The 26,975-nt window shown below is 49.5% G+C and overlaps 1 protein-coding gene across 3 annotated transcripts in view; it reads left to right on the forward strand.

Annotated features, from left to right (window-relative positions):
* The window catches only part of HDX (highly divergent homeobox), a 166,886-nt gene that overhangs the window by 87,877 nt on the left and 52,034 nt on the right, over positions 1-26,975 (forward strand). For 2 of the 3 annotated variants that reach the window (XM_063938398.1, XM_063938400.1), the window contains 4 exons: positions 4,642-4,788; positions 7,189-7,390; positions 19,277-19,353; positions 26,504-26,587. In XM_063938398.1, the coding sequence (XP_063794468.1) occupies positions 4,642-4,788; positions 7,189-7,390; positions 19,277-19,353; positions 26,504-26,587 (510 nt within the window). The remainder of the gene's footprint in view (positions 1-4,641; positions 4,789-7,188; positions 7,391-19,276; positions 19,354-26,503; positions 26,588-26,975) is intronic. The other variant, XM_063938399.1, reaches the window with a different exon arrangement.

Here is a 26,975-nt window from a genome sequence, read left to right on the forward strand (position 1 = left end):
TTCACATGGGAGGGTGAGGTGGTCCACTGGGAGAGACCAAGTGAAGAGGTGAGGTTAAGGAGTTTAGAGGCAGGTGATTTTGTGGGGTTATCGATAGGGATGTTGAAATCACCTAGAATAATGGAGGGAATGTCAGAAGAGAGGAAGTGAGGTAGCCAGGAAGCAAAGTTGTCGAGGAATTTGGAGGAAATGCCAGGTGGACGGTAAATTACAGCAACTCGAAGATTAGTAGGTTGGTAGAGGCGTAATGCATGGACCTCAAATGTAGAGAATGTAAGAGAAGGTTCTGGAGGTATAAGTTGGTATGTGTAGCTTGAGGGTAAAAGGATCCCAACACCACCCCCATGGCGACCCCCGGGTCGGGGTGTGTGTGAGAATGTGAGGCCCCCAGCAGAGAGAGCAGCAGGAGAAGTGGTGTCATGAGGAGTAATCCAGGTTTCTGTAATGGCCAGGAGGTGCAGGGAGTTGGAAATGAAAAGGTCATGAGTGGGGGTCAGTTTGTTGCAAATAGATCTGGCATTCCAGAGTGCACAAGATAGGGGGTATGAGTTTGTGGGAGAGATGTGAATGAGATTATCAGGATTGCTGTAGCGTTGAGGTAGGAGTAATTTGGAAGGAGAAGATAAAGAGGGTGTGATGATGGTGCTGGGGCCTTGGCTAGGAAGGGAGACTGCATGCGTGAAACAGGGAGGGAGTGCAGTTTGATACTGGTGGAGGAGAGGTGAGGAGACAGGCAGAGGAGGGAGAGAGCAGGGTTGAGTGGTGGGGTATAAGTGGTGTAAAGGGGCAGAAGTGAATTGCAATGGGGAAACAGAAGAGGGGTAGGGAGGCAGACAGAGGAGAGGAGGGAGGATGAGATGTAGGAGACTGTGAGAGAGGGATAGAGGTGGTAACAGGGGACAGAATAAAGGAATAGAAGGACAATGAGTAAGGGGGGTTGCCAGCCTGGCCATAGTGTGGATGGTGTGTAAACTGGTAGTAAAATGAGAATAGGAGGAGGAGTGGTGGCTGTATGAGAGAGCAGTGAAGTTTGCAGAAAGAAATACGATTTGCAAGTATTTAAAATGATGTTAATATCTACAGATTACCAGTAAATCAAATATTTGTTGATGTTAGATGGAAAATTACACAGTGTTGGCAAACCACAAGTCAGTGTTACTTCATCAAATATGCTTCTCAATTAAACATTTGTTTTCCAGGTATTTGCAGGGTCAGAGTAAAAGTTGTATTGCAGGTTTTTTGCAGAAAGTGAATGTTTAGTGTCCGGGTAAGTGAGGTTTGGAGAATAATAGGTGTGTACATACATTTGTAGCTGCAGTCCAAGGTTTGGTGGATTGTGATGATTTATTTGCTTTTGTTTGGAGTTTCCATGCAGTTTCCGTCCAGTATAAGTGCCAGACGAATCCCTTTGAAATCTTTCTCCACACAATGATTCAGCTACGCTAAATCAGCTAAACTACACACCAATATAAAGCCCAAACATGTGTATGTAAGCACATTGATTGATTGGACCCTCCCCTAGCCCATCACCCATTTGGGGCAATAAAACTTAAACAAACAAATAATGTGTAGGGATGAAACCATTACACATTCCCCAAATAACTACAAATAAAACTTGAATAAATCTGCTAATATTTAATACACTAGTGACTAGACATACCTATGGCTAAGCATTCAGGATATTCCTATATGATAATTAGCAGACTCGGTACAGCTTGCTGGGCATTGTTGTTCCACTAGACATACCTGGTAAGAGAACAATGAGATATGAGGTTACTTCATAGTTCAAGCAAATTGATCACAAAAGTAGTCCAGTATAAGTGCCAGACGAATCCCTTAGAGATTTTCTCCCTTTGAGATCTTTCTCCACACAATGATTCAGCTACACAATGATTCACATCACTCATCTCCTGATATACTCTGTGCTGCTGGGGACCCTGCTCCTCCCACTATATAACTCTCAGTCTGTGGCTTCCTGCTGTCTCCATTCCCCTCCTCACATCATGTCACTGCCCCTGTCACATGCAGCCCTGCCCTCACTGACACATCACTCATCTCCTGATATACTCTGTGCTGCTGGGTCACCCTGCTCCTCCCATTATATAACTCTCAGTCTGTGGCTTCCTCCTGCCTCCATTCCCCCCTCACATCATGTCACTGCCCCTGTCACATGCAGCCCTGTCCTCACTGACACATCACTCCTGATATACTCTGTGCTGCTGGGGACCCTGCTCCTCCCACTATATAACTCTCAGTCTGTGGCTTCCTGCTGCCTCCATTCCCCTCCTCACATCATGTCACTGCCCCTGTAACATGCAGCCCAGTCCTCACTGACACATCACTCATCTCCTGATATACTCTGTGCTGCTGGGGACCCTGCTCCTCCCACTATATAACTCTCAGTCTGTGTCTTCCTGCTGCCTCCATTCCCCTCCTCACATCATGTCACTGCCCCTGTCACATGCAGCCCTGTCCTCACTGACACATCACTCATCTCCTGATATACTCTGTGCTGCTGGGGACCCTGCTCCTCCCACTATATAACTCTTAGTCTGTGGCTTCCTGCTGCCTCCATTCCCCTCCTCACATCATGTCACTGCCCCTGTCACATGCAGCCCAGTCCTCACTGACACATCACTCATCTCCTGATATACTCTGTGCTGCTCGGGACCCTGCTCCTCCCACTATATAACTCTCAGTCTGTGGCTTCCTGCTGCCCCCATTCTCCTCCTCACATCATGTCACTGCCCCTGTCACATGCAGTCCTGTCCTCACTGACACATCACTCCTCTCCTGATATACTCTGTGCTGCTGGGAGACCCTGCTCCTCCCACTATATAACTCTCAGTCTGTGGCTTCCTGCTGCTTCCATTCCCCTCCTCACATCATGTCACTGCCCCTGTCACATGCAGCCCTGTCATCACTGACACATCACTCATCTCCTGATATACTCTGTGCTGCTGGGTACCCTGTTCCTCCCACTATATAACTCTCAGTCTGTGGCTTCCTGCTGCCTCCATTCCTCTCCGTACATCATTTCATTGCCCCTGTCACATGCAGCCCTGTCCTCACTGACACATCACTCATCTCCTGATATACTCTGTGCTGCTGGGGACCCTGCTCCTCCCACTATATAACTCTCAGTCTGTGGCTTCCTGCTGCCTCCATTCCCCTCCTCACATCATGTCACTGCCGCTGTCACATGCAGCCCTGTCATCACTGACATCACTCATCTCCTGATATACTCTGTGCTGCCGGGGACCCTGCTCCTCCCACTATATAACTCTCAGTCTGTGGCTTCCTGCTGCCTCCATTCCCCTCCTCACATCATGTCACTGCCCCTGTCACATGCAGCCCAGTCCTCACTGACACATCACTCATCTCCTGATATACTCTGTGCTGCTGGGGACCCTTTCTCCTCCCACTATATAACTCTCAGTCTGTGGCTTCCTGCTGCCTCCATTCCCCTCCTCACATCATGTCACTGCCCCTGTCACATGCAACCCTGTCCTCACTGACACATCACTCATCTCCTGATATACTCTGTGCTGCTGGGGACCCTGCTCCTCCCACTATATAACTCTCAGTCTGTGGCTTCCTGCTGCCTCCATTCCCCTCCTCACATCATGTCACTGCCCCTGTCACATGCAGTGCTGTCCTCACTGACACATCACTCATCTCCTGATATACTCTGTGCTGCTGGGGACCATGCTCCTCCCACTATATAACTCTCAGTCTGTGACTTCCTGCTGCCTCCATTCCCCTCCTCACATCATGTCACTGCCCCTGTCACATGCAGCCCTGTCCTCACTGACACATCACTCATCTCCTGATATACACTGTGCTGCTGGGGACCCTGCTCCTCCCACTATATAACTCTCAGTCTGTGGCTTCCTGCTGCCTCCATTCCCCTCCTCACATCATGTCACTGCCCCTGTCACATGCAGCCCTGTCCTCACTGACACATCCCTCATCTCCTGATATACTCTGTGCTGCTGGGGACCCTGCTCCTTCCACTATATAACTCTAAGTCTGTGGCTTCCTGCTGCCTCCATTCCCCTCCTCACATCATGTCACTGCCCCTGTCACATGCAGCCCTGTCCTCACTGACACATCTCTCATCTCCTGATATACTCTGTGCTGCTGGGGACCCTGCTCCTCCCACTATATAACTCTCAGTCTGTGGCTTCCTGCTGCCTCCATTCCCCTCCTCACATCCTGTCACTGCCCCTGTCACATGCAGCCCTGTCCTCACTGACACATCACTCATCTCCTGATATACTCTGTGCTGCTGGGGACTCTGCTCCCCCCACTATATAACTCTCAGTCTGTGGCTTCCTGCTGCCTCCATTCCCCTCCTCACATCCTGTCACTGCCCCTGTCACATGCAGCCCTGTCTCCCCCAATGCATCATGCTGTTAAAGAGAATGGATTCGTTAATGCGCTGCAATGCACTAAGACGGCTTCCGTCACGACTACCGGAGATTAATTAGCAGCACATCCATTATGAAGAGTAGATTTCGTCCGGTAGACCCACATCCTCTGCATTGTAGGTACCCAGCGTACGCGGTACAGAAGGCGGGATGTTCTGTATAACCCTCCCTTGTGCACAAGTGACCTGTGGTATTTATTGTCCCCCAGCTCCAGGACCGCACTCAGTTCAGTGACCGTGACCTGGCGACGTTGAAGAAGTACTGGGACAATGGGATGACCAGCCTGGGCTCGGTGTGCCGGGAGAAGATTGAGGCCGTGGCCTCGGAGCTGAACGTGGACTGTGAAATAGTGAGGGTGAGTAAACGGTAGCCAGGTACGGCGAGGCGGGACACGGTCGGAGTGATTTTGGCAACGTTCTATTATCATTAATTTATGCAATTCCCCATAGTTATCATTCACAAAGGTCACTGACCCCCTGCAAATGAACGACTGTTACTGTATGTCACCTCCCCTATTATCCAGATGCTGAATTAACACTGCAAAGTCCCATCACCAGAGCTTCTCCATAGCCGGAACGTCGCAGTGTTTCTCTGTATCATGCCGGAACGAGTCTTACAGGCCTGGTATTACCGCTTTGAACTTTTGGGCTAAATGGCCAGAACGGGCCCTGGTGCCCTCAGGCTGTTACTTAGGGGCCTGGGTCTCTTTGGTGAGGCCTGTACCAGCTCCGCACCTGGTGCAATCTCAGCCTCTCGACACCAGGGTGAATATCCGTTATTACAGAACGTTAGATTGTTGAGTTTATTATAATTCTGATCATCAGTGTTCTTAGTGTTTGAAGTGTGCGCCTGCATTTTTCTTTTTTCCTCCCAGACTTGTATCCAGTAGAATATTGTAGCATCTGCTTAGGGAGCAGCTAGAGAACGAGATAATGGGAGGAATCAGTGAGCGGGGGTGACCGTGCGTGTAGAGAGTTGTGGACGTTTGTTAAACCCTTTGTCCGCTGCCTTGAATAACCCGGGGGTCCAAAAAAACAAACAAACAACAAAAACCCAGATCCAGTTACCTGGGAATCCCACCCGCATATGGCGGTCACAGCTGTAGCGCAGCTTCCCTTAAACTGAGAATTACGTAATTGTGTTGCCTTATAGTAGCTATCCTGATGGGATCCGGTCTGAAGATCGACAGTGTCTAGGTCGACAATATTTAGGTCGACCACTATAGGTCGACAGTCACTAGGTCGACATGGATGGAAGGTCGACAGGGTTTCTAGGTCGACATGTGCTAGGTCGACAGGTCTAAAGGTCAACATGAGTTTTTCACATTTTTTTTCTTTTTTTGAATTTTTTCATACTTAACGATCCACGTGGACTACGATTGGAACGGTAAAGTGTGCCGAGCGAAGCGAAGGCATCATGCCCGAAGCATGGCGAGCGAAGCGAGGGGACGCGGTGCACTAATTTGGGATCCCGGTCACTCTACGAAGAAAACGACACAATTTTTTTTAAAAAATCCTCATGTCGACCTTTAGACCTGTCGACCTAGCACATGTCGGCCTAGAAACCCTGTCGACCTTCCATCCATGTAGACCTAGTGACTGTCGACCTATAGTGGTCGACCTAAACATTGTCGACCTAGACACTGTCGATTTGATGAACCACACCCATCCTGATACGTTTATCCCACATTGCATTCTACGGGGGAGATGTACTAAGCAGTGAAAAGTGAGCCAGTTGAGAAGTTGCCTACGGTAACCGATCAGCATGGACGTAACATTTATAATTTGCATACTATAAAATTATACAGAGCAGTTAATTGGTTGCAACTTCTCCCTTGCACTTGCTCATTTCTCCCCACTTATCACTGTTTAGTACATGTCCCCCTAAGTGCTCCCGTTGACACGGTTATACACGCAGGAGATTGGAACGGGTCTTCTGTGCATTACGCTACTGGATGAGGGGTAATTGGATTAGAGTGATGGAGCTGCCAGCTGGGCCGCAGTACGGCCTGTGAGATATTGCCAGCTGTAGAACAGATTTGCGCGGCTCGCTGTAGGAGGACGTGAATTCCTCCGTCACAGAATGCCTTTAAAATTGCATGAGACACCAGCCTCGTACTCCGCTGGATGAGAAGCCCGAAATAGATTTTTTTGCTCCTGTATAATAAATAGCCCTGCTGCACTCTAATAACTCATTCTGTCTGTGCGGCTAAATATAGACGCCGGGCCTCAGGTGAGAGACATCTATAGGAGCCTGGATGCAGACTTTCCTCCTGTCTCTTCTGAGACAGCTCACAGAGAACTCTCAGGATAAGAAGACAGTGCTATAGGAAGGTTTACGCTGGCAGGGAACGGTGCAGAGTCTGCAGACGCAGCATGAGATGTATACAGCCAACAATGCGGCTTAGAGCCTGTAACGTAATATATACCCTGCATGCTCTGCAGAGGGTGCCCGGGCAGCCAGGGGCGTGCATGGCTGCTTACAGCCAGAGTGAAGCGGTCAGGGCATCATACATTCCGTGATCCACACACGACCGCCTACTGCCGTCTGCATACATATAAACAGATTACTAATCCGCTTTATCCAATACATAATTGCAGCACTACAGGTTGCATCGAGGACTCAGAGCCCCGTCCGTCCTTATTACAGTCCGCCGCCACCCAGTACGGCAGAGGGAAGAGCGTATAACCCTTCGCTGGCGAATTCTCTCATCAGTTATAGTCCATCCCCCAACGTTCTTGTGTTCTTGTTGCAGACGTGGATCGGGAACCGAAGGAGAAAGTACCGATTAATGGGGATAGAAGTCCCGCCTCCCCGGGGGGGACCCGCCACCTTCCCGAAACACACAGAATTCTCCTCGTCTTTGACCCCCTCTGAAGACCCAGTAGCCGGGGTGGTGGAAGACAGCGACCGGCATGACGAGGTGTCTATATGTCTCTCTGAAGAAAGTTCCCAAGGTAAGTGCGGAAATCCAGCGTAACGGAGACCTAATGAGGAAGCGTGCGATCACCCAGGTGTTAGTGCGCTGACTGTATGCTGTAATGCAGACGATGGATGCCGCAGGGTTTTTTTGGTGGGGGGAGGGGTGGTGGGGGCCGCCATAAGCCCTCTTCCTGAAAGCAGAACATGATTCCAACAAAATATAAATCATATAAGTGTCTAATTTTCACCATTCGTCAGAAGAAATGAGATCACAGGTAAACAGAGGTAGAGAGCGTGAAATAAACCGCGCAGGACGGCACACAGCGCTCTACTGACCTTTCCTGACACATGTACCCTACAGCAATTAAAGGGACCGTCCCACTCTCGTATAACACGGTGCTCCCAATATTGTGGGATATAAATGAAAGTCAGTGCCCACCCAAAAAAGTTCTATTTACCCCAGGAATAATTCATATAACATATTACAACAAATCCCAAACTCCGCTATTGCAGGCCAGCTTTAAAGGATATCCACGCTTGAACCCAGATGTTTAAATCAAATTGACTGAAGTACTAATTAAATCACCTTTGCTCAAGCATGAATATCCATCTAACGGTGGAGTCTGAGAGGAAAGCAGAGGATAACGTCACCAAGAACGGGCGTCAACGCCCGGGAGAGTGGATTGGGGCGAAGGACCATTAGATTTGGGAAATGGTTTGAGAATTTATCTTTTTCAGTATGCTGTAATTGATTTTGAAGATAGGACAAGCTGATAATAACAGGCAGAGGTAACCTGCAGAGACCGTACCATGGGCCTAATTCAGGTTGGAACGCAAATCGCGATCCAACCGGAATTTTTACGATCGGCCCACGGGAGCATGCACAGCGCACGTCCTGCGCATGCACCCACACTTTCTGCGAGGGGGGGGTAGCAGAAAATGCGATTGCCTCTGTCTTTCAGGCAGAGGTGGTCGCGGGGCGGGAGGGGGTGGGGCAGACAACGCTTCGTTTCCAGGGAGGAGATGGGGCGGACGGGGGGCGGAGGAAGCCGAACGGGGGTGCGATCATGCAGCCGCCGTGATCAAGAACGTGGCGACGGGACTCCTGCGGGCGCAGCTAACAAGCAGAAATTGCAATATCATCGCAATTTCTGCTTGTTGAAGGGGAGGGATGGGGGGCGGTCAGCATGCTGGGAAAAGGATAGGGGACAGCGGTCAGCATGCTGGGAAAAGGATAGGGGGCGGCGGTTAGCATGCTGGGAAAAGGATAGGGGGCGGCGGTCAGCATGCTGGGAAAGGGACAGGGGGCGGCGGTCAGCGTGCTGGGAAAGGGACAGGGGGCGGCGGTCAGCATGCTGGGAAAAGGATAGGGGACAGCGGTCAGCATGCTGGGAAAAGGATAGGGGGCGGCGGTCAGCGTGCTGGGAAAAGGATAGGGGACAGCGGTCAGCATGCTGGGAAAAGGATAGGGGACAGCGGTCAGCATGCTGGGAAAAGGATAGGGGGCGGCGGTTAGCATGCTGGGAAAAGGATAGGGGGCGGCGGTCAGCATGCTGGGAAAGGGACAGGGGGCGGCGGTCAGCGTGCTGGGAAAGGGACAGGGGGCGGCGGTCAGCATGCTGGGAAAAGCACAGGGGGCGGCGGTCAGCATGCTGGGAAAAGGATAGGGGGCGGCGGTCAGCATGCTGGGAAAAGGATAGGGGGCGGCGGTCAGCATGCTGGGAAAAGGATAGGGGGCGGCGGTCAGCATGCTGGGAAAAGGATAGGCGGCGGCGGTCAGCATGCTGGGAAAAGGATAGGGGGCGGCGGTCAGCATGCCGGGAAAATGATAGGGGGCGGCGGTCAGCATGCTGGGAAAGGGACAGGGGGCGGCGGTCAGCATGCTGGGAAAAGGATAGGGGGCGGCGGTCAGCATGCTGGGAAAATGATAGGGGGCGGCGGTCAGCATGCTGGGAAAGGGACAGGGGGCGGCGGTCAGCAGGATGGGAAAGGGACAGGGGGCGGCGGTCAGCAGGCTGGGAAAGGGATAGGGGGTGACGGTCAGCGTGCTGGGAAAGGGATAGGGGACGACGGTCAGCATGCTGGGAAAAGGATAGGGGGCGGCGGTCAGCATGCTGGGAAAAGGATAGGGGGCGGCGGTCAGCATGCTGGGAAAAGGATAGGGGGCGGCGGTCAGCATGCTGGGAAAAGGATAGGCAATTTCTGCTTGTTGAAGGGGAGGGATGGGGGGCGGTCAGCATGCTGGGAAAAGGACAGGGGCGGCGGTCAGCATGCTGGGAAAAGGATAGGGGGTGGCGGTCAGCAGGCTGGGAAAGGGATAGGGGGGCGGCGGTCAGCATGCTGGGAAAGGGATAGGGGATGGCGGTCAGCATGCTGGGAAAGGGATAGGGGGTGGCTGTCAGCATGCTGGGAAAGGGATAGGGGACGGCGGTCAGCATGCTGGGAAAGGGATAGGGGGCGGCGGTCAGCATGCTGGGAAAGGGATAGGGGATGGCGGTCAGCAGGCTGGGAAAGGGATAGGGGGCGGCGGTCAGCATGCTGGGAAAGGGATAGGGGATGGCGGTCAGCATGCTGGGAAAGGGATAGGGGGGTGGCGGTCAGCATGCTGGGAAAGGGATAGGGGGTGGCGGTCAGCATGCTGGGAAAGGGATAGGGGGCGGCGGTCAGCATGCTGGGAAAGGGATAGGGGGCGGCGGTCAGCGTATAGACGGTCAGCGATGTGCAGATCACAGGACAGCGGCAGTAGGTAGCAGCCAGTTACTCTACCAGTATGTGCTAGTAGGAGTACACCTTAGTACCTGCAGGAACCCCACGCAAACAGAGAGCACATAGAAACTCCACAGAGATAGAACCCTGGTCAGGAACTGACCCATTAACCTGATTGCTGAGAGATAGCAATGCTAACCACCGTGCAGTGCATTATGTGAAACGTTACCCAGACACGGGTATCAGATTGTGCAATCTGGGGACACATATTTGGGCACATTTGCAGCTGGCAGGGGTTACAGTCTGTGGTCTTACAGTAAAATGTGACAGTCCGTAATATTGGTGCAGATAATGTGACAGGCGTGACCCAAAGAGAGAGAGACCACCCTCACGCGGAGCACTAGAAAGAGATGCGCTTGTTGCAGTATAAGCCTTTGATCTGTGCTGCGGTAAAGAGGCTGCATTATACATCTGTACTGATAGAGCGCCGGGGCTCGCGCCCCCCCCCCCCCCCATTGCCCACCATACATTGCTCATGGACATACCCCAGTTACCAGCCCTGTCCAGAGATCTCCCACCACTAATTGTTTGCATACTGTACAATGCTCTGCGGTAACCATACACACATTGCTCTACACTCACCATGCACACATTGCTCTGCGGTAATCGTACACACGTTGCTCTGCAGTAACCATACACACATTGCTCTACACTCACCATGCACACATTGCTCTGCGGTAATCGTACACACATTGCTCTGCAGTAACCATACACACATTGCTCTACACTCACCATGCACACATTGCTCTGCGGTAATCGTACACACGTTGCTCTGCAGTAACCATACACACATTGCTCTGCACTCACCATACACACATTGCTCTGCACTCACCATACACACATTGCTCTGCACTCACCATACACACATTGCTCTACAGTAACTATACACACATTGCTCTACACTCACCATACACACATTGCTCTACACTCACCATGCACACATTGCTCTGCAGTAACCATACACACATTGCTCTACACTCACCATACACACATTGCTCTACACACACCATACACACATTGCTCTGCACTCACCATACACACATTGCTCTACACTCACCATACACACATTGCTCTACACTCACCATGCACACATTGCTCTGCACTCACCATGCACACATTGCTCTGCACTCACCATACACACATTGCTCTACACTCACCATACACACATTGCTCTACACTCACCATACACACATTGCTCTGCACTCACCATGCACACATTGCTCTACACTCACCATACACACATTGCTCTGCACTCACCATACACACATTGCTCTGCAGTGATCATACACACATTGCTCTACACTCACCATACACACATTGCTCTGCAGTAATCATACACACATTGCTCTGCACTCACCATACACACATTGCTCTGCAGTGATCATACACACATTGCTCTACACTCACCATACACACATTGCTCTGCAGTAATCATGCACACATTGCTCTACACTCACCATACACACATTGCTCTGCAGTAATCATACACACATTGCTCTACACTCACCATGCACACATTGCTCTGCAGTAATCATACACACATTGCTCTACACTAACCATACACACATTGCTCTACACTAACCATACACACATTGCTCTACAGTAATCATACACACATTGCTCTACAGTAATCATACACACATTGCTCTACACTCACCATACACACATTGCTCTACACTCACCATACACACATTACTCTACACTAACCATACACACATTGCTCTACAGTAATCATACACACATTGCTCTACAGTAATCATACACACATTGCTCTACACTAACCATACACACATTGCTCTACACTAACCATACACACATTGCTCTACACTAACCATACACACATTGCTCTACAGTAATCATACACACATTGCTCTACAGTAATCATACACACATTGCTCTACACTAACCATACACACATTGCTCTACACTCACCATACACACATTGCTCTGCACTCACCATACACACATTGCTCTACACTCACCATACACACATTGCTCTACACTCACCATACACACATTGCTCTACACTCACCATACACACATTGCTCTGCACTCACCATACACACATTGCTCTGCAGTGATCATACACACATTGCTCTACACTCACCATACACACATTGCTCTGCAGTGATCATACACACATTGCTCTACACTCACCATGCACACATTGCTCTACACTCACCATACACACATTGCTCTGCAGTGATCATACACACATTGCTCTACACTCACCATGCACACATTGCTCTACACTCACCATACACACATTGCTCTACACTCACCATACACACATTGCTCTACACTCACCATACACACATTGCTCTACACTCACCATACACACATTGCTCTACACTCACCATGCACACATTGCTCTACACTCACCATACACACATTGCTCTACACTCACCATACACACATTGCTCTACACTCACCATACACACATTGCTCTACACTCACCATACACACATTGCTCTGCAGTGATCATACACACATTGCTCTACACTCACCATGCACACATTGCTCTACACTCACCATACACACATTGCTCTGCAGTGATCATACACACATTGCTCTACACTCACCATGCACACATTGCTCTACACTCACCATACACACATTGCTCTACACTCACCATACACACATTGCTCTACACTCACCATACACACATTGCTCTACACTCACCATGTACACATTGCTCTACACTCACCATACACACATTGCTCTACACTCACCATACACACATTGCTCTGCAGTGATCATACACACATTGCTCTACACTCACCATGCACACATTGCTCTACACTCACCATACACACATTGCTCTACACTCACCATACACACATTGCTCTACACTCACCATACACACATTGCTCTACACTCACCATGCACACATTGCTCTACACTCACCATACACACATTGCTCTACACTCACCATGCACACATTGCTCTACACTCACCATGCACACATTGCTCTACACTCACCATGCACACATTGCTCTACACTCACCATGCACACATTGCTCTACACTCACCATACACGCATTGCTCTACACTCACCATACACGCATTGCTCTACACTCACCATACACACATTGCTCTACACTCACCATACACACATTGCTCTACACTCACCATACACACATTGCTCTACACTCACCATACACACATTGCTCTACACTCACCATACACACATTGCTCTACACTCACCATACACACATTGCTCTACACTCACCATGCACACATTGCTCTACACTCACCATACACACATTGCTCTACACTCACCATGCACACATTGCTCTACACTCACCATGCACACATTGCTCTGCACTCACCATGCACACATTGCTCTGCACTCACCATGCACACATTGCTCTACACTCACCATACACACATTGCTCTACACTCACCATACACACATTGCTCTGCGGTAATCGTACACACATTGCTCTGCACTCACCATGCACACATTGCTCTACACTCACCATACACACATTGCTCTACACTCACCATGCACACATTGCTCTACACTCACCATACACACATTGCTCTACACTCACCATACACACATTGCTCTACACTCACCATACACACATTGCTCTACACTCACCATACACACATTGCTCTGCGGTAATCGTACACACATTGCTCTGTGGTAATCATACACACATTGCTCTGCGGTAATCATACACACATTGCGCTACAGTAACTATACACACATTGCTCTGCGGTACCCATACACACATTGCTCTGCGGTACCCATACACACATTGCTCTACACTCACCATGCACACATTGCTCTACACTCACCATACACACATTGCTCTACACTCACCATGCACACATTGCTCTACACTCACCATACACACATTGCTCTACACTCACCATACACACATTGCTCTACACTCACCATACACACATTGCTCTGCGGTAATCGTACACACATTGCTCTGTGGTAATCATACACACATTGCTCTGCGGTAATCATACACACATTGCGCTACAGTAACTATACACACATTGCTCTGCGGTACCCATACACACATTGCTCTGCGGTACCCATACACACATTGCTCTACACTCACCATGCACACATTGCTCTACACTCACCATGCACACATTGCTCTGCAGTAATCATGCACACATTGCTCTGTAGTAATCATACACACACTGCTGTGCAGTAACCATATACACATTGCTCAGCAGTAATCATACACACGTTGCTCTACAGAAACCATACAATATTGCTCTGCAATAATCATAAACACGTTGTTCTGCAGTAATCATATACACGTTGCTCTGCGGTACCCATACACACGTTGCTCTGCGGTACCCATACACACATTGCTCTGCATTAATCATACACACATTGCTCTGCGGTACCCATACACACATTGCTCTGCAGTAACTATACACACATTGCTCTGCATTAATCATACACACATTGCTCTGCGGTACCCATACACACATTGCTCTGCAGTAACCATACACACATTGCTCTGCATTAATCATACACGCATTGCTCTGCGGTACCCATACACACATTGCTCTGCAGTAATCATACACACATTGCTCTGCGGTAACCAGGTCTGTCAGGGAGGCATACCGGCCTATTCTCCTGCAATGTCCAGGAGACTCCGGAATTCAGGCATTCCTCCCAGGACCAGAAGAGAATATCCCGCCTCTAGTCCTAAGCACGTTCAGTTATATATATATATATCCTATCACATCTATAGTATATAGCATCTCTGCACCCAATCCCTTCCTGTGTGTGGCATGTAATATATATTTATATATTTGTTTTGCATTTAGCAGCTTAGAGGCTGGTACTTAGTCCATTTTCCACCAAGTACCCAGCTGCAGCATGGTGCTGCCGTATGCGCTAGTTGTGCTGCGGTTTCTGAGAGTTGTCCTCCATTGGTTACATACTGTAGCTGGGCGTTACATATCTATGGAAACCACCCTCCCCATTTATCCGGGCTTGGGACCGGCTATGAGATTTACATAGGCTGGGTTATGGCGTCCTCCCTCCACCTCTCACACCAGACGTTCTCGTGGTCTGGTGGTCTCTCTTATGGCCTGTGATGTAGTGCGGCTCCAGTTTCCACTTCTCACACCAGACGTTCTCGTGGTCTGGTGGTCTCTCTTATGGCCTGTGATGTAGTGCGGCTCCAGCTTCCACCTCTCACACCAGACATTCTCGTGATCTGGTGGTCTCTCTTATGGCCTGTGATGTAGTGCGGCTCCAGCTTCCACCTCTCACACCAGACGTTCTCGTGGTCTGGTGGTCCTGCTGCTGCCTGTGATATAATTGCAGCTCTCTCCTTCTGCTACTCTGACATCGCGTTCCGTGGCCTGGTGATCACACTGATGGCCTGTGAAGTACCTTGAGCCCCCTCCTTCCACCATGCTAATATCAGTTGTTCCCTGATTCTGGTGGTACACCTGATGACATGTGATTGGGCTTCCTCCTTCCCCCAGGCTGTTGCCAGGCTCGTCCACTTCTCAGAAAGACACTGGACCACTCTCCTTGCACCTTGGTGTATGTCAGGGCTTGGATGTTTCATTGCTTTTTCCAGGTCTTTGGCCATGTTGTTTAGATCTCTTGATGACATGAGATCATATGGAATAAACTCATTGATGACGCTTATGAGTCTCACCAGGTCTTCTGTCTCCATGCATATGGGCAGTTTCTTTAATGCCTTCAGTAGCAGCTTCTTCAGCAGGTGGTTCCTTGCAAGGATCCTGTAGAGGGACTCTTCATACTGGAGATCCCCCCAGTAGCTGCCCTCCAGATGTCTGGTGCTACACCCCAGGTGGGGTAAGCAGGTCTTCAGACAGGCCGCTGCAGCCGATGACAGTTCTGCATTCATGCTCTGCATCTTGGTAAGAATCGCTACAAGCTGTTCCCTTATTATGGTGCCTATATCACTACATGGATAGCGCCGGTACCTCTTTATCAGCTGACTAAGTAGCTGCAGAGCGCTCAGTTGGACATCTTCGCTGGGATGGTTTATGTATCTCAGCACACGGAACAGTATTCTGTCATTTCCATGGCAGCTTTTCTTATCATCTATCCGCACCACGGCCATTAGGGCCTGCATCACTGCGGATAGAATCTCCACGGTCGCACCTTTCAGTGTGCGCAGGAGAGCCTCGATGATGGTGCTAGCCAGTTTCCTGGCCTCCTTTGGTGATGATCCTACACCATTCACCACGCACTGTATGGCCATTAAGAGTACGTCTTCGTCACAGTCGTACAGCGCCGTTAGTATGGTGTTAATGATGACGCTGTATACTCCTCCAGACAGGCAGGTGGCGTACTTGAGGAGCTCTGCTGCGACTGTGAGGCTGCAGAGTTTATTAGGGACATTGGCAGACTTAAATACAGGGCGTAGCATCTTCATCATGTCCTCGCCGCCTCCCATCGCTATGATCTTGCTCACACAGCTTTCCACTGTCACTTCTGCGCTGTACAGCCCATCCGGTGTTATGGAAGTAATAGGCACGCTGGGGGAAGGTGACATTATACACGACAGCGTGTGCTGCAGTGACAGTGGGGGGCAGCAATCCGATGTCATGGACGTTTGGATCTCACAGACGGTATAGTCCCTGTAGTGCTGGGACAATAGTACTAGCACTTTGCTAGCTGCCTGCCAGTCCCTCCCTGCCTGTTCTGCCTGTATCATGGCTCTCACCACTAGAGGCGGGATGTTCTCTGTGAGTAAGGCGGCAGCGTCCTTCCTCACCTCTAGTACATGGGCGTAGAGCGCAATAATCATGTCCGCACTCGTGACTGCTGCGCTGTTACTAAGCAGCCCTTGTGTTTCATCCATTATAATCATCAGCTTCTCAGATTCCATATAGCGGATGATCTCTGGCACACAGTTACTAATAACCGGTGCAAAAATAAGATCTAGTAGATGTATCATTGTTACCGATTCGGCAAATCCAAGGCGTAGTCAGTACAATCTGTCGTAGCCAAGGGTAACGTCGCCGGGTCAGTCAGAATCACTCTCTCAGAGTAAAAGTACTGTATAGCAGGTCGCTAGTAGCAGTATGAGGCCACAGCTGGCCGGCCCCCCAGTATGTAGGCTGTGAGGCCTGTGACATCACTGTGATGTCATAATGGCCTGCTCAGCATCAGTGACATCACACATGGCTGCCATGATTAGGGATCTGGTTATAACCGGTTTATGTGAAATAACTTTAACCAATGGCTTCATAACCTAATACTAATATCTACATTCAGACCAGCAGGGACACCTGTAGCCAATGTCACACTATGGGGGAAATTCAAATGTTTGAAAAGTTGGTTGGGAGTCTGTTTATTAGATAGGAAAAAACAGACACCCAACTGACTTTTCAAACAATTGAATACCCCCCATAGAGTGACATCTCTGCTATTCCCATGCTACGTTGGCTGTAACTCGTATCTTACAATGATCAGCTTCATGTTTCTGTTCTGCAGATCAATACTTTCCCTTAAGGGTTTTATAAAATGCTTTTTCTTCTACTTTTATGCCGAATATCCTGTTTAGGTCAGCTATACATATAAAGTCTCTCCCTGCTGTATTTCGCCCCATGTCTGCGGAGAAGAGAGAGGGTCCAGCGCTCTTCAGCAAACTCTTCTTCCCAGCGCTGTTTTCCCTTTTCCTCGTTCTTTTCATGTTTTCAGCGTTGAGAGAACAGGATCCAGACTCATCATTAAGAGCAGGCAGATGAGGCTTCTGCTTACGGTACAGGGCAGCTTGGGGGCACAAGTCCCCAGGGCTGAATGTACAGTTACTAGTGCCCTAGGCTGGTCTCTCTGGGACTCCCCATGTTCCAAGTCTCCATTGCAGTAGCTCCCCATTGTATATGGATATCATATAGAATAAATGCAACTTCACTTAATTGTTAAACATAAGCAAATAGGCCAGTGGCTACCATTACGGCTATACAAGTGTGGAAGGCCGCAGGTCGCTGTAGAGGGTCCTGTACGACAATCAGATTATTATTATTATTATTATTTTCAGTTTACATTTTGGGGGTTTCAGTTAATAAAAAATGATTTGGCAAATAAACGTTAATTTCTGAAGCTTACATCATATAATAGTAAATAGTAAGACCTGCATCTAACGTGGAACTGCTAGGGACATGTCCGGGGCGGACCCTGGAGATTAGGGACTGGCGCTGCTGCAGGTGGGTGAGCCAATCGCCGGCTGCCAGCGTTTCCACCATATATCAGGCAGAAATTCATACACCATATATCACATTACGCTCTATCCCGGCTGGGACGCAGGAGACCAGTAACGGCAGCCCCACTATTGGCTGATTCATCCCAGTCACAGATGATGACAATGGACATAACTGTAAACGCCCTCATCTGGGTGTGGTCCACCAAGTCAGCGCGTGACACATGACATACTTCATGGGTAGCTTATGACGTACGTCACATGTTGTGCACTGGCTGGGTGGTTATATAGCAGGAGGTGGTCATAATAATGTATCTATACACACAAACTGTATAAACATGGACACTGTATTATACACACGATTCGCTGTCATGGCGTACACTTTATCACCCTGGACAGCAACGCTGTTATCTGAGGGACATGGACACATTCCTGTCTGTAAAATTGGCGCGGCTACGTGGAACTGCGGCGTCAGCCGGTGCAGATTACCGTGAATAAGCCACTGCCCATACTCTGCCCCCTGCTGGTGACAAGACGCTTATATCAGTAACTACAATGTCATCTTTTTTTGCATCTAAAACACCAGGAGTAATTGCTCCCAGAAAAGGCGACCTCCGGGAATTGTAATTGCCTTAAAGGCTCAATGGGCCAAAGCCGTTTATGCATTAAGATACACAGGAAAGATAATAGCGAGATGTAGGATTCACTTACCAGGAGAACTTAGATAACCACATACACAGAAGGTGAGGTAAGAAGCCAAGGTAGTCCTTAGCTGCCCTGCATCCCCAGAGGGGGGAACGTGCCGGGTCACCGGGCTGATTCCTGCTTATGGCGTATCTCTGTCTGCATGTGTCGTGTTGCTGCAGGTGTGTGTGTGTTGGTGGTGGCGGTAGAAGTGTGTGTGTGTGTGTGTGTGTGTGTGCGCGTTGTGTGTGTCCTATTACCAGCAAAGTAAAACAAGGTCCTGTTCTTGGCTTCCAGCAGATGAAATGCCTCAGATGACTGAAGACGTGATGGTAAAGGAAGACAGTCCCAGTACGGTGCGGCTGCAGAGTGTGGTAAGTACATTACCGTACGCCGCAAGTTACACACAGCGTGGCCCAAACATGAAACATTTTCTGTCGCCGAAACATGGCCTTACCTGCGTTCTTCTCTTCATGAGTCCCAATTCCCCCAGAGATGATGGTGTAAGGGCTGGCGAGACAAGTCCTGGCCCTCTCAGAAGATAGGCCCATCAGACCCTGCAGAACACACACAATGACATCGGTTTTGGGGACTTTCAAAGACTCTAAGGGGGCAATCCAATTGCAAGCGAAGTTCTCGCACCGACAAGTCACTGCAGCTTCTCGAACTTGCGCAGTTTAGTATTCAGGGCTGCGTACAAAATTGTGTGAATGCGGGGGGAGAGCGAGCCGTGAGGTTTTGCGAGTTGCCGTGCCTTTTAAATTATTTCCACGCCGCTGCAACGACAACTCCTGCCCTTTGCCCGCAGTTGGAATCCCCATTATAGAGGAAGCTTCCGATGGCGTTTAATGTTACTTTGTTCCCAGAAACACAGAACAGACGTACACTGCGACTACATATATGTGTGTGTGTTATTACATGAAACAATCCGCAGGAAAATATGCTTTGACATTTTGACATTTGCAGGGTAACGATGTTACTTTGTAGTACACACATAGGACAACTTTCAGAGTTGGACGCAAGCGTTTAAAGCGCCAGCAGTACGACAGGAGGCACAGAATATGCTATAAAACGTACACAACTCATACACATCGCAGCAAGTGCCCGAAGAGCGCAGGTGGGATGTACCCAAGTCTGTGAAATCATATCCAACATGAACACAAATACAAGTGTAAATATTTTTCTCTTACGTCCTAGAGGATGCTGGGGGCTCCAAAAGGACCATGGGGTATAGACGGGATCCGCAGGAGACATGGGCACACTATAAGACTTTTACTGGGTGTGAACTGGCTCCTCCCTCTATGCCCCTCCTCCAGACCTCAGTTAGATTCTGTGCCCAGGAGTGACTGGACACACACTAGGGGAGCTCTACTGAGTTTCTCTGGAAAGACTTTATGTTCGGTTTTTTATTTTTAGGGAGACCTGCTGGCTACAGGCTCCCTGCATCGTGGGACTGAGGGGAGAGAAGTCAGACCTACTTCTTCTGAGTTCAAGGCTCTGCTTCTCGGCTACTGGACACCATTAGCTCCAGAGGGTTCGATCACTTGGTGCGCCTAGCTGCTTGTTCCCGGAGCCGCGCCGTCACCCCCCTCACAGAAGCCAGAAGAAAGAAGCCGGGTGAGTATTAGAAGAACCGAAGACTTCAGTGACGGCAGAAGACTTCAGTAATGGAGGTACAGCGCAGCGGTCACGCTGCGCTCCATGCTCCCACACACCACCGGCACTCGCAGGGTGCAGGGCGCTGGGGGGGGAGTGCCCTGGGCAGCAAGTTACTGGAGCCTTGTTTTACACTGGCAATATACATATTAGGGGTGCCTGGGCACTGTGTATGTACCCCCGCCAGTATAATATTTTTAATTTTTGCAGGACTATAACGCGCTGGGAAGGGGTGGGGCTTAGCCGCACAGCTTACCAGCGCCATTTTCTCTTCTCCACAGTGCATGCGGAGACGCTGGCCCGGACCTCCACTCTCCTTACAAGTAACAAAAGGAGCAAAACGGGGGGGGGGGGGGGGGGGACAGGCAATTGGTGCTATATATATATGTATATATTCAGCGCAGACATCATATATTATTTATGTAGTAGTATATGGGCACTGGGGTGTGAGCTGGCATACTCCCTCTGTGTTCTCTCTGCAGGCTTCCCTGTGGGTCTGTCCCCTTTGGCCAGTTTGAGTGTGGTGTGTCGGTACTGCGTGTCGACATGTCTGAGGCTGAGTGTTCCTCCCCGGAGGAAGTTATGGGGGGTGCGGAGAAGGATTTGGGAATGTTTCTGTCGGCACAGCCGACTACTGATTGGGTGAATATGTTGAGTACATTGAATGCAAATGTGGCGTTATTGTCTTAGAGGCTGATAAATCTGATTCTCAGACACAAACGTGGAGAAAATCCATGGAGGACGCTTTGTCTCAGGTACAGGCCCCCTCAGGGTCACAGAAACGTTCATTTACCCAGATGGCAGATACGGATACCGACACAGACTCTGATTCCAGTGTCGACTTCAATGAGGCCAGTTTACATCCGAAATTGGTTAAGAGTATTCAGTACATGATTGTGGCTATTAAAGATGTTTTACATATTTCTGAAGAGCCTGCTGTTCCAGATACGAGGGTTTGTTTGTATAAGGGAAAAAAGCCTGAGGTGAAGTTTCCCCCCATCCCTCATGAACTGAACGCTCTTTGTGAAAAGGCTTGGGAGTCGCCTGACAAAAGGTGGCAGATTCCCAAGAGAATTTTTATGGCATATCCTTTCCCCTCTGACGACAGGGAGAAATGGGAGTCATCTCCCAATGTGGACAAGGCTCTGTCCCGACTGTCCAAAAAGGTGGTGCTTCCGTCTCCTGACACGGCTGCCCTCAAGGATCCGGCGGATCGCAAGCAGGAGACGACATTGAAGGCCATTTTCGTCACTACTGGTGCACTCCTCAGACCTGCCGTGGCATCGGCGTGGGTGAGTAGTGCTATTGCTAAGTGGGCTGATAATTTAGCATCTGATATGGATACCCTGGATAGGGATAACATTCTTTTGACTCTTGGTTATATCAAGGACGCTGTAGATTACCTAAAGGATGCGGCGACAGATATTGGCCTCTTGGGATCAAGGGCCAATGCCATGGCGGTCTCGGCCAGGAGAGCGCTGTGGATTCATCAATGGAATGCTGATGCGACTCCAAGAAAGCTATGGAAGCTCTCCCTTTTAAAGGTAGTGTCTTGTTTGGTGACGGCCTTGCTGACCTGGTGTCTACCGCTACTGCGGGTAAGTCATCTTTTCTTCCTTATGTTCCCGCACAACAGAAAAAGACGCCCCATTATCAGATGCAGTCCTTTCGGCCTAATAAATACAAAAAAGGAAAGGGCTCGTCCTTCCTCGCTTCAAAGGGTAGAGGAAGGGGAAAAAGGTCGCCTGCTGTGTCTGGCGCCAAGGACCAAAAGTCCTTCCCTGCCTCTGCCAAGTCCACCGCACCGCATGACGCTGGGTCTCCCCTACGGGAAGGAACAGTTGCTAAGAAATGTGGAACTCTCCCTGACGGTTCTGCAACATCATGGTTGGATTCTAAATATGCCAAAGTCTCAGTTGATTCCGACAACTCGGCTGCCCTTCTTGGGCATGATCCTGGACACGGAACTACAGAGAGTGTTTCTTCCGGCGGAAAAAGCTCTGGAAATCCAGACCATGATCAAGGAGATTCTGAAACCGTCAAGAGTGTCGATTCATCAATGCACTTGAGTGCTAGGGAAGATGGTTGCGGCTTACAAAGCCATTCCGTTTGGCAGGTTTCATGCCCGGGTGTTTCAGTGGGATCTGCTGAACAAATGGTCCGGGTCTCACCTGTACATGCACTGGAAAATAAGTCTATCTTCCAGGACCAGAATTTCTCTCCTGTGGTGGCTGCAAAGTTCTCAACTTCTAGAGCAGTGATAGCTAACCTTGACACTACAGCTGTTGTTGAACTATACATCCCAGCATGCCCTACATCAGCTTTAGCATGGTCAAATAGCAAAACTGATGCAGGGCATGCTGGGATGTGTAGTTCAACAACAGCTGGAGTGTCAAGGTTAGCCATCACTGTTCTAGAGTGACGCAGGTTCGGAATCCAGGATTGGGTCCTGCTGACCACGGATGCAAGTCTCCGAGGCTGGGGTGCAGTCACACAAGGAAGAAGTTTCCAGGGAAAATGGTCAAGCCAGGAAACTTGTCTCCACATAAATGTTCTAGAGTTAAGAGCCATTTACAACGGCCTGCTGCAAGCGAAACACCTTCTTCGAGGTCTACCTGTCCTGATTCAGTCGGACAACGTAACAGCGGTGGCGTACGTAAACCGCCAGGGCGGAACAAAGAGCAGAGCAGCGATGGCGGAGGCCACAAGAGTTCTCCGCTGGGCGGAAAAGCACGTGAGCGCTCTGTCAGCAGTCTTCCTCCTGGGCGTGGACAACTGGGAAGTAGACTTCCTCAGCAGACACGATCTCCATCGTGAGAGAGTCGGCTCTTCATCAAGAGGTATTTGCAGAAGTGACAAGGCGTTGGGGAATTCCTCAAATAGACATGCGTCTCGCCTCAACAAGAAGCTTCTGAGGTATTGTTCCAGGTCAAGGGACCCCCAAGCCAGTGCAGTGGACGCCCTGGTAACTCCGTGGCTGTTTCGGACGGTATATGTGTTCCCTCCACTTCCTCTCATTCAAAAAGTGTTGAGGATCATAAGACGAACAAGGGTTTTGGCAGTACTCGTCGTTCCAGATTGGCCACGGAGGGCCTGGTATCCGGATCTTCAGGAATTGCTCATAGAAGATCCTTGGCCACTTCCTCTCAGAGAGGACCTGTTACTGCAGGGGCCATGCGTGTTTCCGGACTTACCGCGGCTGCGTTTGACGGCGTGGTGGTTGAACGCCAAATCCTAGCTCGTAAAGGTATTCCCGGGGAGGTCATCCCCACTCTCCTTAAGGCTAGAAAGGAGGTCACGGCAAAACATTATCATCGTATTTGGAGAAAGTATGTGTCGTGGTGTGGAACCAAAACGGCTCCTGCGGAGGAGTTTCAGCTGGGTCGTTTCCTCCATTTTTTGCAGGCAGGAGTGGATGGAGGCCTGAAATTGGGTTCCATCAAAGTGCAGATTTCGGCTTTATCTATTTTCTTTCAAAAAGAATTGTCCGCCCTTCCTGAGGTTCAGACTTTCGTGAAGGGAGTGCTGCATATACATCCTCCATTTGTGCCACCCGTGGCACCGTGGGATCTTGAAATAGTGTTACAGTTTCTTATGTCTCACTGGTTTGAACCTTTGCAAACGGTTGAGTTAAAGTTTCTCACTTGGAAAGTGGTCATGCTTTTGGCCTTGGCGTCTGCCAGACGAGTGTCAGAATTGGCGGCTTTGTCTCACAAGAGCCCATATTTGATTTTTCATGTGGATAGAGCGGAATTGAGGACTCGTCAGCAATTTCTGCCGATGGTGGTTTCTTCGTTTCACATAAATCAACATATCGTGGTACCTGTGGCTACGGATGCTGTGGCAGTCCCAAAATCTCTTGATGTCGTAAGAGCTTTGAAAATTTATGTCGCCAGAACGGCTCTTGTTAGGAAAACGGAGGCTCTGTTTGTCCTGTATGCTTCCAACAAGATTGGAAATCCTGCTTCCAAGCAGACTATTGCACGCTGGATTTGTAGTACGATTCAGCACGCTCATTCTTCGGCAGGGTTGCCATTGCCGAAGTCAGTAAAGGCCCATTCTACCAGGAAGGTGGGCTCTTCTTGGGCAGCTGCCCGAGGGGTCTCGGCACTTCAACTTTGCCGAGCAGCTACGTGGTCGGGTTCAAACACTTTTGCTAAGTTCTATAAATTTGATACCCTGGCTGAGGAGGACCTCATGTTTGCTCAATCGGTGCTGCAGAGTCATCCGCACTCTCCCGCCCGGTCTGGAGCTTTGGTATAGACCCCATGGTCCTTTTGCAGTCCCCAGCATCCTCTAAGACATAAGAGAAAATAGGATTTTAATACCTACCGGTAAATCCTTTTCTCCTAGTCCATAGAGGATGCTGGGCACCCGTCCCAGTGCGGACAGTTCCTTGCAGTTGTATTGTTGGTTGTTGTTTTCAGTTACACAAAGGTTGTATATCGGTTATGTTCAGCTTGTTGCTGTTGTTAGTTCATACTGTTACCTGGTATTCCTGCTAATCCAGTGGTACGGTGTGTGTGGTGTGAGCTGGTATGTGTCTCATCCTTAGTGTAACAAAAATCCTTTCCTCGAAATGTCCGTCTCTCCTGGGCACAGTTCCTATAACTGAGGTCTGGAGGAGGGGCATAGAGGGAGGAGCCAGTTCACACCCATTGAAAAGTCTTATAGTGTGCCCATGTCTTCTGCGGATCCCGTCTATACCCCATGGTCCTTTTGGAGTCCCCAGCATCCTCTACGGACTAGGAGAAAAGGATTTACCGGTAGGTATTAAAATCCTATTTTAAAGTGCGCACTACTGACCATAAGCGGCCACCCCCTGCCCAAACAGTGCAGGAAACGCCGCAATCCTGCGATCAGACTGCAGCTGTTACATGAGATAACGGCTGCGTCTCAGCCATTCACTGAATCAGGCGCTGATGTCAGCAGCTCTTAACATGCACGGGGGGAGGGGGGTTTGCATACTCAAGAGTCATGCCCATTTAATTTTATGTGCATTTTGCATTTTGTGCCCACACGAAAATCCGTGCAGTAAGTGATAAAAGCAGCGACTTTGGTTTATGTCCACACATGATGTGATGATGCAGCGCCGAACACCCAATACTATCAGCACATTGGGGGTCATTCCGAGTTGATCGCTAGTTGAATTTGTTCGCTGCGCAGCGATCAGGCTGAAAATCGGCAGTTCTGAACATGCGGCGCAATGCGCACGAGCGACGTACGGGCACAACGAACTATGTAGTTTCACACAGGGTCTAGCGATGCATTTCAGTCGCACAGCTTGCCGCAGAGTGATTGACATGCAGTGGGCGTTTCTAGGTGGTAACTGACTGTTTTCAGGGAGTGTGCGGAAAAAGGCAGGCGTGCCAGGAAAAACGCAGGCGTGCCAGGAAAAACGCAGGCGTGACAGGAAAAACGCAGGGCGGGTTTGTGACGTCAAATCCGGAACTGAATAGTCTGAAGTGATCGCAAGCGCTGAGTAGGTTATGAGCTACTCTGAAACTACACAAAAAAATTTTTGTAGCCGCTCTCCGATACATCCGTCCGCCCTTCTGCTAAGCTAAAATACACTCCCAGTGGGAGGCGGCATAGTGTTTGCACGGCTGCTAAAACTAGCTAGCGAGCGATCAACTCGGAATGACCCCCATTATCCAGGCAGGTTCCTGCAGAGGTGTAGGACTATTAGTGGGTACTTGGGATGGGCTTCCCGCTGTACTACTTTGTACTACGCAGTGGGAAGATGATGTCTCTTATTGGACACCCCACTTAACAAAAGGCAATTTGTCGCCCTTACACTTCCCCTCAGTGAGTAAGAAGACGGCAGGATTACTATTACACAGGTTAAACTCCGCTTCTGTCTTCTAGAAAGTAGAATCCCCGGAGGAAGAGGTGACCGACGCAGTCTGCAATTTTGACGCGGAACAGATGCGATCTCTCTTGGATTATAAGGTACGGACGTGTCTCGTGTACAGGTGTAAGGGCCCAGGTGTTTCTGTCACTGCAGTACTGTATTTAGTGATAGCAGCTCAGACAGACAATCAGAGGTCTCTATGGGGCGTCTGGGAATTACGTTACCGGAGAAACTGCGACTAAAGCATCAAGCACAAAGAATACACATGTACAGGATATATAGGAGTTTAAACAAAGTTTGAGACTTAAGAGACCAGAAACAAGAAAAAAATCTACATATTATATAAGATTTATGAGCAGGGCCCTCTGTCCTCTTCGTTCCAGCCTTGTCTGTTTTGTTCCTAAGTATTGTCAAGAAAAAAATAATACAAATATAGACATAACAGGACCAGACTTTACCCAGACTCCTCTATGCACCCCCCTTCCT

The sequence above is a fragment of the Pseudophryne corroboree genome, chromosome 8 (assembly GCF_028390025.1).
Source record: "Pseudophryne corroboree isolate aPseCor3 chromosome 8, aPseCor3.hap2, whole genome shotgun sequence".
NCBI classification, from domain to species: domain Eukaryota; kingdom Metazoa; phylum Chordata; class Amphibia; order Anura; family Myobatrachidae; genus Pseudophryne; species Pseudophryne corroboree.